Genomic DNA, 15393 nt, shown 5'->3' on the forward strand with positions numbered 1-15393 from the left:
TCTTCAAACCCTGGGCCCAGTTGTTCAAAGCCCGATTAAGCTAATCCTGGATTAATGTGAACTTTGATTCAAGTTTAATCACTAATCGGTGAGTATTCTTCCAAAAGATTTTTGTCACTCAGTTTTGGCTTAGACTTTTCTTTACCTTTAGCTTGAAATTAGGCTTTAAAACCAAAACCTCGACTAACTTTTAATCCTCGGACAGAGGTCTGGGTTCCAAACATGATCCAAACATCAACATGGCGGCAGTGATATGCGCTCAATGGAGCAGGTGGCTTTCACGTTTCCGTTGATATCGGCGTGTCTATCGGCGTTAAAATGGCGTCTTTTACTAGGAGACACGCGAAGTTGGCGGGAATAACTAGCCTCACTATAGCTAGTTTTTACGTGATAAAGAAATACGGCCCGAATGTTGGACGAAGGATCTTGAACAAACTACAAAACAGCAAGGACAACAAAACCAGTTTGACCTTAGCGAATCCTTTGAACAGCAGGTCAAAGGTAAAACGAAGAACGGCAGCTTTGGACTACGAATTCGTTTGCCAAGCATGGAAGCTTTTAAAGATTCTTTTCCCCGGTATCTGGACGAAGCAAGTTGGGTTGTTGCTTCTTCATTCCCTCTGCCTTTTCATCAGGACATTCTTGTCCATATACGTGGCAACGCTCGATGGTCGCATTGTCAGGTCCGTCGTGCAGAAGAATGTGCTGAAATTCGTCTTGCTACTCGCCAACTGGATTGGCGTGGCTATTCCTGCAACTTTCATAAATAGTATGATTCGCTATCTAGAAAGCAAACTGTCGCTTGCTTTTCGTTCAGAGCTTGCGAATCATGCGTACGAGAAGTACTTTTCAAATCAAACTTATTACCGCGTGGGAAACTTGGATGGGAGAATGGCAAACGCAGACGAGTGCCTGACCGAGGATATTCGCATGTTTTGCAGTTCGGTCGCTCACCTTTACTCTCATCTCACCAAACCCTGCCTTGATGTGTTTGTGATTTGCTGGACCTTGGATGGAATGGCCCGGAAAAGAGGAACATCGTGGAAACTCCCCGTGTCAATAGCAGCGGTAGTGATTTATCTAACTGCCGAGATTTTAAGAAAGTTAAGTCCCAAGTTTGGCAAGATTGTTGCTGAAGAGTCTCAGAGGAGAGGACAGCTGAGATTTCTTCACTCTAGAGTAATCACCAATGCTGAAGAGATTGCCTTTTATGGTGGGCACAAAGTAAGTATGCTATTTTTTTCTCTCTCCCTAAAGAAACTGATGTGCGTGGATGGGGTGGTGGGGGGAGTAAGGGGGGGGGGGGAGGTGTCTGGACTTCTGGAAACTATGGGTGCCTTCCATTTGAATGTTATGGTTTGAAGTTTCAAAACATTTAGTTGCTGAATAGAACAGTACACTGTATTTTCCAATCAACTGCAACTCGCTTGAAAACAAACCCATTGCATTCAGTAGTTTTCTATAACCCCATTTACAGGAGCAAAAAGATCGGCAGGGCACCCCAAAATTTCGCCCGAAATTGTAGGGGTGCCATATTATTTTTGGGCACACTATGTTTACATGTTTAAAATCAGGAGTGCCGTGCCAAAAAAGTTGGCGGCACCATACTGAAATTTTGGGGTGCCATGCTGATCTTTTTGCTCGTGTAAATGGGGTTTATGTAAACTGAAGACAATCAAGTTATGTCAGAGAAACTGCCGGACCTCAGAAGGGATGGCCAAGTGGAATAGAATTTTCCAGTTGGTTCACATTACTCTGGAATTTGGGATCGAATGGAAAGCACCCTATTGTTCTCCCAGGTTGTGCCCTGCTATCCTCAGGGGGTAAGGAGGCAACCTAGGGGAGACCCAACCAAACCTTGGGTGAGGAGGTTTCACTAGGCACAGTAAACCCAAACAAAAGAACACTATAAAGGTGCCAATTACCCATCCAATCCAGGGGCATATTTTTGTTACTATAGATTCTGTCCTGCCATCTGACAAACATAATTAATCTATGAAAGAAATGTGATGGTAAATTTCCAGCCTGGTGAATGAATGAGAATGATGATTATTCTAGAAAGTGACGCAGGCATACTCGGAAGAAAGAAATCCGAGTGCTCCTATCAGGAGTCGAACCTAAGACCTTCCGATTACTAGTTCGGATGCTCTACCACTGAGCTACAGGAGACTCGTGGGAGCTAAGGCTGAGTATGCCTGCGTCACTTTCTAGAATAATCATCATTCTCATAATTAATCTACATGTACATGTACGTATATGTTATCCTGGTTCCCAACCCATTCTTTTTCCCAGTTTTTCCATTCATTGCTTCTTAACAGATAATGTTACAGTGCACATGTACAGTACATAATCCACCGTACTGAAAAAGATGGTGACTGATACATTTACCCATTATCCTCAGCATTTTAAATTCCTAAAAACAGTAATAGAAATGCACAGAAAATTTAAAACTTCAAACCTACAGCATATACAGTGTTGTTAGTACAGAGACAAATTTCACTTGGCTGTGTTAGGTAAACTTGCAAGGTAATGTGGTAAAATACACAGCCGCCATCTTTTTCTGTATGGCAGTTTGGGAAATTAGGCCAGTTCAGACATACAACCACAGGGCTGGCTAATTGCCAGCAAAAACATCACTGTGCTAAATATGTATATCCACATCATCAGATCAACTTTGTGATTATTCCAATCTGTTCAACTTGTACGACATGGCCAAATTATCCAGGAACATAACTAGTACAGTACCAACAGCATTCCATCTTAAGAAAGAGAGAGAAAAATTTACTACTGTGTCTTAACATGTATGTAGTGAGTACACATGTACTCCTTAAAATTTTGAATTTCGTCATCATTTTGCGGGGGATGTTTTAACGTACATGCAGAGACATTGTTTTGCTTATTAAACCTTCTGTTTTCTGATGTGCTCATTGCTGTCATCATCGCATTTGTGTAAATTTCCTATTGCCCACTGATTAGCCAAACCATGATACAGGGTTCATGTATATATAAAGCCTCAAAATTAGATCAAAAAGTATAATCACACTGTTCTCTATGTACGTACATGTACATGTACAATTATTTGAATCCTGTGGCAAGTACATTGTAGTTGGAATTTGAACAGCGCATTATTCCAAGACAAGATTACATGTATAAATGCACTTTACCGTATGGTGGGAGAGTTTTAAAAATTTTAACAGCTTTGGAGAAAGTAAATTAAATTTTTTGTGTCACCTTTTGTTTTCATGATCATGTTACAGGGAATTACAGTCAGTACAATTATGCAAGTTGTTTGTGGTTCCTGTAAGCAATCTTTAAGTTCCTGTAAATGTATGTTAATGATTATTGTGAAGTAACCATTCCATAATTTCTTAGAATTATCCCCAATTTCAAAATGAGACCAAATGCATTAAGCTTAAAGTGATTCTGTAGAATTGCATTGCACATTCTTACTGCACATAATTTTGTGCAGTATTTAGCATGCACATGTTGGAAACATAGCAGGTTTTCTTTGGTGCTATGCTCGGCCATTACTGAATGGCTATTTTCTCCTAAGAGAGCAGGTCATGTCCTATTTTTTTATCTTGTTAATATTAATTAGCTTAATTAACTTACCATACATGTAGCTACTATACAATGCTACATGTATGTACATGTACATGTAAATCCTGTTTCCACCAGACAAAGCAAGAGCAGTTCAAATACATGAACACTGTAGACACATATTTGAAAATGAATTTCAAAAACAATTCAAGGGGTAACTTGAGTGGATGATTATTCTTTTGCAAGCATGGTGACCTATTTACATAATATTTGTATTGTTGCTGTTTGCATTTTTTGAAAAATTACATTGTACATACTACAGTCTACAGCTGTACATGTATACAATCATGTAGTTAACAAACACAGAAAGTTTGCGACAATTTAATAACAAAAATTTATTATGAAGGAATCATCTTTACTAGGATCTTCCCAAAAGACAATAAGGCTAACTCACAAAAGGCTCAGTTGATGTAACTTGGAAGGAACCCAAGTTACATCCCTGACTGAGAACAAACAATATAAAAATCATAATTTATTATGAATTATGTAAGTTCAAATGTGTCAAGTGGTCAAATGTATTTGTATTAATTTTCCTATTTTATTTTGTAGGTGGAGCTCCATCTTCTTAAACAAAGTTTCCAGTCATTAGCACGGCAGATGGAACTGCTTTTTAGCAAACGATTGTGGTTCATTATGTTGGAGCAGTTCTTGATGAAGTATGTTTGGAGTGCATCAGGACTAGTTATGGTGGGATCAAGCATTCTGTTAGGGAAAGGTACGGTGCTGAGCTTGTTACTCATTATAAATAATAATAATAATATTATTATTATTGTCCGTGCTACATGTACTCAGAATGTCTACTGTGTACATATTCATAATGATTTTTCTCCCTGAATTCTGTACATGTATATTAAGAAAATTTATTATATAAACACCAATGATTTATAAGGATTTCTGCCGCTAAGAAAATCCATATATTTTCACATGTAAAAATACGAAAAATATCGGCCAATCAGAAATCAGGAAATCTTCTTTTGTTGCCATAGCAACTTGCACTTTCGTTTACAGTTTTGTTTTCGTTTAGTTTTACTGTACTTTGTAGATCAGCTCTAACTTTTCACTGGAGTATTTTAAACAATGGAATACATTTATTGGGTTCTCGACTACTGTATATGGCATGGTTTTGGTTTATGGAATCGCTGATTCTTGTTTATATAATAAACAGAATAATACATGGACGCTTGGAGATACTGTATATGGAATTTATCTTCTCATGTTCACATTCGATATCGCATTCGTTCGCTGCGCACACTCATTCGATATCGATGTGAACACACAAAGATAAATTCCATATCTCCGCAAAAAATCTCATTTAAATTATCATTTGTGTCAGCAAAATTTTGCAGAAATGTCTTCCCACATTTACTTACATGTAAAAAGACAAATCTAACAGCTATTCCGCTTATTCTTATTCCGGAATACGGTCAAACGAACTCATCCTAATTTTCCTTTTTTTCTTTTTCACTTCCCCTCCATTTCAATAGTACATATTACTTATAGTATGTCACATGGTTTTTCAAGGTACAGCCAAAGAACAGCTTGGTATGGTTGATCAAGTTGTGAGTGAAAGAACAGAACATGTGACAACATCACGCTCCTTGATGGTTTCTGCTGCAGATGCTATAGAAAGAATCATGTCTTCTTACAAGGAGGTAGGGTTATCTGCACTGCATTCACATGCTAAGATACCTGTTAAGTGCACTAATAGGACTTTCGATTTGGTTTAAATTGATTCGAGTGCTGACATTTCGAGTATAAGCCCTTCACCAGAGTGTCAGAGGATTCGTTCTTATTAAGGTGATTCCACCGAATTGCATTGCGCATTCTTGCTGCCCATAATTTTTCGCGTCATTTAGCGCGTGCACGAGCGCGCGCACACACAACATTAAGGGATTTCCTTGAGGTTAAGCTCGACAGGAAAATTAAATTGGTCCTTTTCTTCTAAACGAGCACGGTGACCCCCATTTTTTAATGCATCAATTTAAATGTCATACCGTTGACCACTATATATCGCGATTTAAAGAAAAGTTTAATACTCTACTTTGAGATATTTTTATTTTAATGCTTTAAAAAGCACGTATTTAGGTAGTGCTGCTTACTTGCACACGCAGCAAAATCTTTAATTTCTTTCATAATCTTTATTCCAGCTCAATTAAAATAGTTTGTTGTGTAAGATTAAAGTAAATTTTGTTGAACTGCTTCGATATTTTAATGCAAGAAATTAATTTTTCTAGAAATGATAGTTCCCTTTTCTGATTACTAGCATTCCTAATATAAACCTCGTGGGTCATACATTGTATATTTACTATAATAGTCATCCAGGTTGCACAAAAACGAGCATGGTGACCCCCATTTTTTATTGCATTTTTGTAATGCTCTTAACATAGTCATGAACTGGAAAGTGGAATCACCTTAAAGGCTAAAATTTGAAACATTAGCACTTGAAGGTCTTCACCAATGTAGCACGACCATAGTTTCTTTAGGAACTCATCCCGTCATCTATGAAAAATGTACAGTCATATTACAGTATGTACATGTATGTCACAAAAATTTATTCTCTTACCAAAGTGCAATACAGTTTGTGCTGTAGTAATCTTGTTACATCCAAGTTTCAAGGGTTTTTTTTTGTTTATAATATTTTGTGGATGTTAATTAGAGAAAAAACTTCAGTTGATTATTTAAAAGACAAAGTAGCCCACTGAAGTCATTCTAAAGTTCATGCCTGTTTCTTTTAGTTTATTGATGGATTATTTTTAATCCCCACCGTTAATACTTTCTGTTTAATTCAAGTTACTCTGTTGGTCAATGTAAAGCCGTTAATGCATGAATAGCTTTTTTATTGACTTCCACAAAAACTCAACTTGAATTAAATGATTACAGGGTTTATTGTAGCAATTGACTGCAATGCTGTATTTCTACAATACAAGGCTGCTGCCTAACGGGAGGCCAGTAGCCTAGGGTGCCCAAGAAAATGCTCTGGGTGCCTAACATTTTTGCTGCAGCACCTACAAATGTAACACTTCTCTTGTTGGGCTCCTAACTTCTCAGCTTTTGGCCTTGTGGACTCCTTGGGAAGTTCCTTAGGTGACAGCCTTGCAATACCTGGTGTTCAGGGGGTACATACATGTATTATGGTACATGTAGTATACTCTGAAGTCTATTTGTGACTGAATAATCCTGGCTTGGATGAAATTAAAAGTCTTCAAACCAGGTGCCCTTGTACAGTGTACATGTAGTCTGCATTGTTCAGCAGTTTCCACAGGTCTGTGTACTGATGGAGATCTTGAGATCAGACTGAGTTTAATGGACAAACTGTCAAGCTGTGAGTGAGCATTGAGAAATCTTAAATTTAAAGTTCTCATTTCATCATGGTTTTAGATCATAGAGCTGAGTGGGTACACAGCCCGTGTCTCGGAGATGTTGGAGGTCTTTGAAGATGTCCAAAAAGGCCACTGCCATCGGCAAGCTTCCAGGGAGATGAAGGAGAGGAAAGATTCCATTGATGAAGCTGAGCAGCTGTCCTCTGTGGGAGCACATGGAGAGGTTGTGGATTTAAGTCAGATGCCTGGTGGTGAGGTGGTTGATACTAAGGGAAACATTACACTGAAGGATGTAGCTATAATCACACCATGTGGTGATGTGGTTGTTTCAAGTTTGTCTTTTGAGGTGATTTCAAATAGTGGATTTTTGTTTTGTTTGTTTGTTTGTTTGTTTTGTAATGCATTTTCTACTGATGATGCTTGTAGGATTGGTCAAAAACCATGCCTATTGAAATTGCATGTACCCAGTACCTACATGTAGTACATGGGGTCCGGTCAGTTTCATAAAACTTTTACACTTGTACTGTAGTTTTAATACATACTGGTCCTTGCTTTATCATACACATACAGTACATACACTGTACATGCAACAAATGCACGCACAAAAAGTACTCAACAAATTCAATAATTAAAAAGGCTTAAAAAATCCTAGCAGTACATGTATGCAGGATGTTTGTCCCATGAACGTAGTTTAATGGCCTTAGCTCCCACGAGTCTCCTGTAGCTCAGTGGTAGAGCAACCAAACTAGTAATCGGAAGGTCTTAGGTTCAACTCCTGATAGGAGAACTCGGATTTCCTTGTTCCCAGTATGCCGTGTCACTCACTGAAGAATACATCGGTATCAAAATTGACAGTGTTTATTGAAGTCATTTTCTGCAAGAGTGTGTCACCAGTTTGTCAGCTAAAAGTATAAACTCTTTATTAAATAATTTGACTTTCCCCTGGTGAAAACAGACTGAAGCACTGCAGCCGTTTTGAACACATTTCTAGTACAATTTATTTTTTTAAATAAATGTACATGTACATGTATGATACACATTCTTAGGAAAGGAAAATAATTTCTTTCATTTTCCGAGAGACAAAAACGTTCTTTGCACCAGCGTTCCAGAAGGGACAGTGCTAAATAAGGCAAAGTGGGATTTTCAGAAAGTGACAAGAGCAACTCAGAAAATTCAGTTGTTAAGATTCTGGTGCCAGATTTACGAATCCCTTCAAGATACGATTGTCAAGTACCCTAAGTATTGTTTCTTTACAATAGTCTATACTATTGTTGTAATGACAATAGACTACTTAGGATTTATTTATTTTATTTGATTAGCTTCGCCAACATAATGTAAATACATTCTGGTAATCAAAGAAAGTAACAAAGAAAAAGTGCCAGGGATTCCGCAACAGCGTGAGCCAATACTGCGGGCCCAGAAAATTAAAAAAATAATATAAGAATAGTTAAAATACATAACCACAAAATTAAAAGCAACACGAGACAGGCTGAGCAAGACTACGACACTTATTACATTTAAGACAGACAGACTTAAAAGTGCGAGGATTTTCACAGTCGTAATTACTTATGGCGGTTTTGTAATACTCTACCATTGCCTGTTTAAAATCATTCAGGGCGTTCATGCGCATGTTCAGTTCATCAGTAACAACGCTCCAGACGCGTATGCATCAGGCCCCAGTTGTTCAAAGGCCGGATAACTTTATCCAGTGGATAAGTCACTATCCGACAGTTTCAATCTGTGCAAAGATTTCAGTATTTCCTCTTGAACAAGCGAATATACACACTCTAACCACAGTTCAGTTTGGGAGTGTACGAAAACTTTGGACAACGTTTAATGTGAAATATATTTTAGACGCTGAAGAGTGCCTTATCCAGCGGATAAAGTTATGCAGCCTTTGAACAACTGGGGCCAGATGATGTAGGACTTTTGACTTTTGATGCATATTAACTTAAGGATCAATCTCGCCCTTGGTCGCAGACATTATTTTCTAGGACGTAAATTATTTATTCAGCGAAAAAAAAATCCAAGTAGATCAAGCTTTGTTGGTTGGCAGAAGTATATGTAATTCTCCTGTAAAATTGAAAACACACTTTTCCTTTAAATGAGCTGAACTTAACGTGAAGTTCATTTATGTACATGTACACGTACCTATTCCCTAAAAGAAACTGACTTTAATTTTTAAGGACTTGTTGCTCTACATCAAGCGCCATTCGCCATCACTTAACAAACTTAACTCTGCCTGTTCTCTTGAGTATACCTTGTGTAACTATTTAAGCTCCTAATTTTGTATGCATTTTTAGTCTGATGATGGTATAGTTTATACCAAAATATAACTGTTACTTGAGATCTTGGTTTTGTTCATTTGTTGTCAAAATTTAAAGACACGATGAATCTATACGGTCTATCGTTTATCTTATATGTCCTGAAATTATCATCGGGTTCTGGCTTTTGCTTTACTGTACAGTGTACATGTAAGTTTATTGTTGGTTGGCCTTTATAATCTTGAATGACTTTCTCTTTCTCTCTCAAGATGGAGCCAGGGATGCATTTGTTGATAACTGGGCCAAATGGCTGTGGAAAAAGCTCCTTGTTTCGTATTCTGGGTGGTTTGTGGCCAGTATACAAGGGCTTCTTGGCAAAACCACCTCCAAGTCACATGTTTTACATACCTCAAAGGTAAGCTCACTGACGCTGTGTGTCCTTAAATGTGCTTTAGACTATGGCGTATTTACATGTAGTAGTACGTTATGTTCTATAGAGTGTGTGCACGGTGGCCACGTGTTATTTTATTTATTTATTTTTTTTTTATTTTTATTTTTTTTTTCAGTTATGCATTTGCCACTTAGTACAATTTACAATAGGAAGCAAAAGTAACAAAACAAAAAAGTGATAAATACAGTCATAAAGAAACGAAAAGTAACAAACAGCTAGGAAAATGACTTGTGCGGAGGAAATCTCGAAGAAGAAATAAATAAATAAATCAGTAAATCAACTTTGTCTAACGAGGGTGACACTGAACAGTCCGTTACGACTAACAAACCTGTGGCCCTCAGATTCCGGATCGAATTGGAATTTGGAAATTTTGGCTTTTGAGGAGAGGGTCTCAGAGCAAGGACGAGAACCAAAAACAAACTCAACCTACATATACATGAGCCGCCGAGTCCGGGAATTAAACCCTGGCCACATTGGTGGGAGGCGAGTGCTCTCACCGCTGTGCTAGCCCTGCTCCCCGAGAGATTGAGCTTGTAAGATTGAGATTTTCCCCCAGTATTTTAACTGTTATATCTTAGGCGCATAACACAGACGGCGTTTGTACATTTGTTTTGTAGGCCGTACATGCCTATTGGATCTCTGCGCGATCAAGTCATATACCCTCATACGTTTGAAGACATGCAATCCCATGGCATCGCAGATGATGATCTGGAGTCCATTTTGGCAACCGTTCATTTGCAGTATATCGTTAAACGAGAAGGAGGTACGTAAGGAACCTGTAATGACACACACAGACACGCAGGTAGACTGTACACGTGCAGACGATTTGTTGTCAATAATTAGAGCGGTTTTAAACCAAGTGTCGTACGTTTTAAATTTAATTAAATTACTTTGGCGACAGGTGCAACCCAATCGTCCTGTTCTGTTTCTAGAACGCAAACATCTCACCATTTCTCATTATTAACAATGAAATCTACAGTACATTGGTTGTTTGAAACCCCGTCAATACACTACAAGTCAAAGACTATCAAGCCTACGTTATTGCTTAGTTGTTACTTGGGGAATTCTCAAAGCTTTTACTGTTCGGTGAACTCCCTTTATTGCAGGCAGCCCCTTGAGAGCAAGTGTCCGAAATAACGAGAATTTATTTTTACCGGGGATTTAGCTACTGTCCCTGTTATCGGGGTGTCCGAGAGTTGACTATATAATTACTGTAAATTTAAGGACGGTGCCTACTATAGTTACTGCGCATACGTTCTGCGCATCTCGAGATACTCGGGTTTCCTATGGGTGGTGCCTACTAATACAGGAATATTTTTGCGCGGTTTAAAACGACATGGAGAAAACAGAACTTAGCAAGTGCTTTTGGTATCTCAAAAGAAAATTGGGGGTAACCATGCATTTTTCAGAGATAATCAAGCGTCAATTTAGGAAAAAATCCAGTACATTGCTTCATATTTTGGCGCTTTTTAGCAATATTATTGCTTAATTATCTCTGAAGAATGCGTGGTTACCCCCAATTTTCTTTCTGGATTCCAGTAAGCCTTGCTAAGATCTGCTTTTCCCGCATAGTCATAAGCCGCACAAAAATACTTCGGTATTACTAGGCACCGTCCTTAAGCCGTGAAGAAAGATAGAATAAGAGAAACCTGCCAGGTGTTTGTAAGGTAGATGACTCAAGGGGTGCTTCACAACACACTTAACCTGAATCGAAAAACGGACAGTAAAAATTTTAACCCAGACTTTTGTGTCTCCTCCATTGGTCTTTTCGCTGTAGTTCACAGTAGTACTGACTAAGAATGTGCGCGCATTAAAACCATGATTTTTTTTTTAAAAGGATGGGATATGGTGAAAGAGTGGAAAGATGTGTTTTCAGGAGGAGAGAAACAGAGGATGGGTATGGCACGTCTTTTTTATCACAGGTTTGTGACTATTGCTGTTGAGGTGCTGCTTACCTACAATGTAGCCCTCGCTCAACACTAATCCGTTTTCGAAACTCACCGGTTTCGTGTTACCAAAACGCATCAAAATCTTCGCGTTACGCTATCGTTTTCGCGGCATTTTTTCTCACTAAAACGCTCAAAAACGATATGGAATGTGAAAATAGGCATTTGCCCATGTGCTGAATAGACAAGCCCGCAATGTTTGTGATTTAAATAACGTCAGCGTTTTTGAAAAGTCTCCCTTTTCGCTGTCCACTGTCTCCACTCTTGAGAGCGTTTTTTCTTGAAAACGGTCGCCGTTTGCAATCGTTCCATTGTGGATACAAGGCCAAAATACATCCAAGCGTAAATCGTCTGGGTCTATAAAAACGAAAAGAAAAAAAGATGAAGAACTTTGCCAATATCCAGCCATCCTGACCTCACGCTTGGTCAATAATCGATACATGTATGTAGTGTTTGTATTATTTGAATGATTTTGGGTAACAGAGCCGTTTGATTTTTAGACCACAGTTTGCCTTACTGGATGAGTGTACAAGTGCCGTGAGTATTGATGTTGAAGGGAGCATCTTCCAGGCTGCTAAGGATGCTGGGATCAGTCTTTTGAGCATCTCCCACAGACCATCGCTTTGGTTTGTATTGACATAACAATTAAAAAGCCAGTATCAATGCATGTAGCTTGTCAAGAAGACGGACGGACGGACGAACGAACGAACGAACGAACGAACGAACGAACGAACGAACGAACGAATGAATGGACGGACGAATGGATGGATGAATGAATGTACGGACGGACGGACGAATGGATGGATAGATGGACGGACAGACGGATGGATGGATGAATGGATGGATGGATGGATGGATGGATGGATGGATGGATGGATGGATGGATGGATGGATGGATGGACGGACGGACGGACGGGTGGACGGACGGACGGACGGACGGATGGATGGATGGATGGATGCGTGAATGGACGGATAGGAGTTGGGATTTGACTGACAGCTTAAAGGGGCAATATCAGATTGATTTTTTTAACATAATTAAGTCGCACTTACCTTTTCTTGTGCACGAATAGTGTCAAAGAATCAACTGATCACAAAAGTTAGGGGCATCTTTGTCACACTGAAGAAACACAAAGCCAAAGACTTTGGGATCACTTAAGTCTTTCTCACCTTAAAAGTGTTTTTCGACCGTTGATTTCCCATACCATCATCTCTATCCCCCTCTCCGTCTGTAGTTTGTACCCTTCCCAAGATTATGGCTGAACACTTGACAATCACAGGAGAAAAGTGAGAATAAATCGTAAGTCGGGTTGCCATAATCAATGCGGTTTATTTTACAGCATTGCACAACTTTACAAATCACTTTCAATTTCTGTTGTAGGAAATTTCACACACATCTGCTTCAGTTTGATGGAGAGGGGGGCTGGCGCTGGGAGGAACTCAACACGGCAACGAGGCTCACGCTCAATGAGGAAAAACAGAAGCTGGAATCACAGTTGGCTGGAGTTCCCAAGATGCAACAGAGGCTGCGCGAATTGTGTTCTTTACTAGGAGAAGACTCTGTTTTATGTGTGCGAAAATAGATCATATGAGACTCAGACGATGTATGATTTTTTTTCTTCGTATTTATTTGAATCCTTCTGTTTTGATTAACTTTTATTGCTATTGTGATTTGGGGTAAAGTTAAACTTCGGCATTTTCGACTCATTACCTAAATCTTCAATAATGAAAGGGGAAGTCCATTAGCTAACGTCCTCTCCGATTCTAGACTGCGAGCAGTCTCTTTCGTCTTCTAACTTCTGTCACGCCCGCGCGATTTCTAGCGAGCCGCGAGATACTTTTTCCTCGATCTCCCCAATTCCTCCTCGTTCACTTTTCGAATTTGCATTTTTTTTTTTCCCGTCACTTTGCCGGTGCGCGTAATCTTAGGAAAAATGTAGGACTGCCCGCAGTCTACTCCGATTCACTCAGTTCAACATTTTTATCTTGTGGTTGTCATAGCAACCAGAAGATTTTGTGAACGCTGACGCCACGTCGGCGCATTGCTGTGGTGTGTTCCCCCGTATTTTGGTGTGGTTTCGTTGACGCTCGAAAAATCGTGTCTTTTTAGTGTTTTTGGGCTTGCAGCGTACAACTTTAAAACTACTGCGCAACTTCAGGAAAATCTGTGACAAGCTTATGAGGCTTTTAATATATACGTCTTTTAGACGGAAGTTTTTAAACGAAAGAGAATTGTTTGAAATTAAGGAACATTCTTAAAATTTGTCTTAGTGCTGAGAAATATCTATTCTCTTGGTTGTAAATATGAAGTACATGTATAATCGAGAGAAGAAGTATTATCTTGATATTAATATAATTATTAGTTATTTTGGGTGACAGTATAGACTAACTTTAAGTTATAGAATAATGTATGGTTATTTTAGTTTTATTACTGACACTGAATTTGTTTCATAGGCAAAGTACGTAAAATTACTCATTCACTGGTGTGAAATTGCTTATTGAAAAATAAACTTTGCCCAGATTCATATTTGTTTGTCCCCTCAGTATAACTTGCGAATCCGAAAACCGTCGTGGTATGGTCATGACATTTTCAAAGAGAAATCGAGAAGAAAAATGATGAATTACAGTCGAACCTCCCGTAAGCGACCACCCACAACGCCAAGATTTTAGTGGTCACTTACGGGAGGTGGTACGAGAGTCGAACCAGAAGGGAACTTCTCCGGGAACAGGTCTGACATTTCTACTTCTTTTAAGAGAATTTATTCCATACATTTTCCCACTTCCAATACGAGCAGTGCTAGATTGTTGCTTAAAGTTCCTCGTAAACTCTGAGTGGCGTAGTACACACAGAGGACATGGATCAGACCAAGTGTCAAGTGGTCGCTTATATGAGTTTAACAACAATGAAAAATTATGATGCTGTCGGCTCAAAAAGTGGTCGCGGCCGCTTATGAGAAGTGGTCGTTGACGAGAGGTTACAATTATACGGCTATGACTGGGAAATATTTGGTGTTTAGGAGAGGTGGTCGCTCATGGGAGGTTGTCGCTTACGAGAGGTTTGGCGTTTTTGATAGGTGGTCGCTTATGAGAGATGAGCGCACATGGAAGTTCGACTGTATTTACAAAAACAGCCAAGTGTCTCCGTTGTTGTCCATTTGTTTACACATTTTCATGCAGTGCGAGACCTCATTCAGTGGACATAGCCTGCCTCTTACCCTGGTCCCTAAAACCTTGCAAAGAAAAAAGAAAATATAGCTTGCTCTCGCAAAGAAACGTGATTGCCAGTGGCATGACTACGGCGCCAACTGAAAGACTCTGCTCCAGCCAGATTGGAACGTCTGAGTTCTTTTTCAGCTCTTTCGTTTTTGTCTTCACTGCTAGGATCACTAAGAAATTCAAAAGAGTGGCAGCCGGGCAAGCGATCGACGTGACGGTGATTGCAAACTGAAATGAGAGAAATGAAGTTGGGTTTTTTAAGTCCCAGATGTTGTACGGCAACAGTGGGCAGACGAAAATTTGCCTGCCATGGCGGAAGAATTGGCTATCGTCGATCCTTTGATATTAGTAACGTTCATGTTACTATTGCATCAGTCGATATGTTTGGATTCAAGAGACAGAAGGAGCACCTCGCTTCCAGTGGAAGATTTCTAGTTTCAGATCGCAAACACAGTAGTTGTGTTACTGACGAGTTGAAGCGAATCGACCCTGCTTTATTTTCCTGGGCTTGCGTTCTGGTTCTGCAGCTGCTACAGGAATGCAACTGAACATGTTCACGTAATTAAGTTCTAAATTATAATGTTGAATGCTTTGGTCAA

The 15393-nt window shown here is 39.3% G+C and overlaps 1 protein-coding gene across 1 annotated transcript; it reads left to right on the forward strand.

Moving 5' to 3' along the window:
• The first annotated feature begins 178 nt into the window (after window positions 1-178).
• Window positions 179-14105, forward strand: LOC146465774 (ATP-binding cassette sub-family D member 1-like). The gene is made up of 9 exons (XM_085127915.1): window positions 179-1224; window positions 4150-4315; window positions 5122-5252; window positions 6979-7266; window positions 9454-9599; window positions 10253-10398; window positions 11473-11557; window positions 12082-12207; window positions 12960-14105. The coding sequence occupies exons 1-9, from the start codon at window positions 319-321 to the stop codon at window positions 13159-13161; spliced, it is 2196 nt and encodes a 731-aa protein (XP_084984041.1). The 5' UTR covers window positions 179-318; the 3' UTR covers window positions 13162-14105.
• The last annotated feature ends 1288 nt before the right edge of the window (window positions 14106-15393 follow it).

Source organism: Pavona decussata, unplaced genomic scaffold (genome assembly GCF_977016875.1).
Source record: "Pavona decussata unplaced genomic scaffold, jaPavDecu1.1 SCAFFOLD_155, whole genome shotgun sequence".
NCBI lineage: Eukaryota > Metazoa > Cnidaria > Anthozoa > Scleractinia > Agariciidae > Pavona > Pavona decussata.

Coding starts and splice junctions, on each gene's coding strand:
- LOC146465774 (XM_085127915.1), top strand. CDS start 319: ATGGCGTCTTTTACTAGGAGACACGCGAAGTTGGCGGGAATAACTAGC. Junction 10,399..11,472: donor TATCGTTAAACGAGAAGGAG/GTACGTAAGGAA, acceptor TTTTTTTAAAAG/GATGGGATATGGTGAAAGAG. Junction 11,558..12,081: donor GCACGTCTTTTTTATCACAG/GTTTGTGACTAT, acceptor TTTGATTTTTAG/ACCACAGTTTGCCTTACTGG.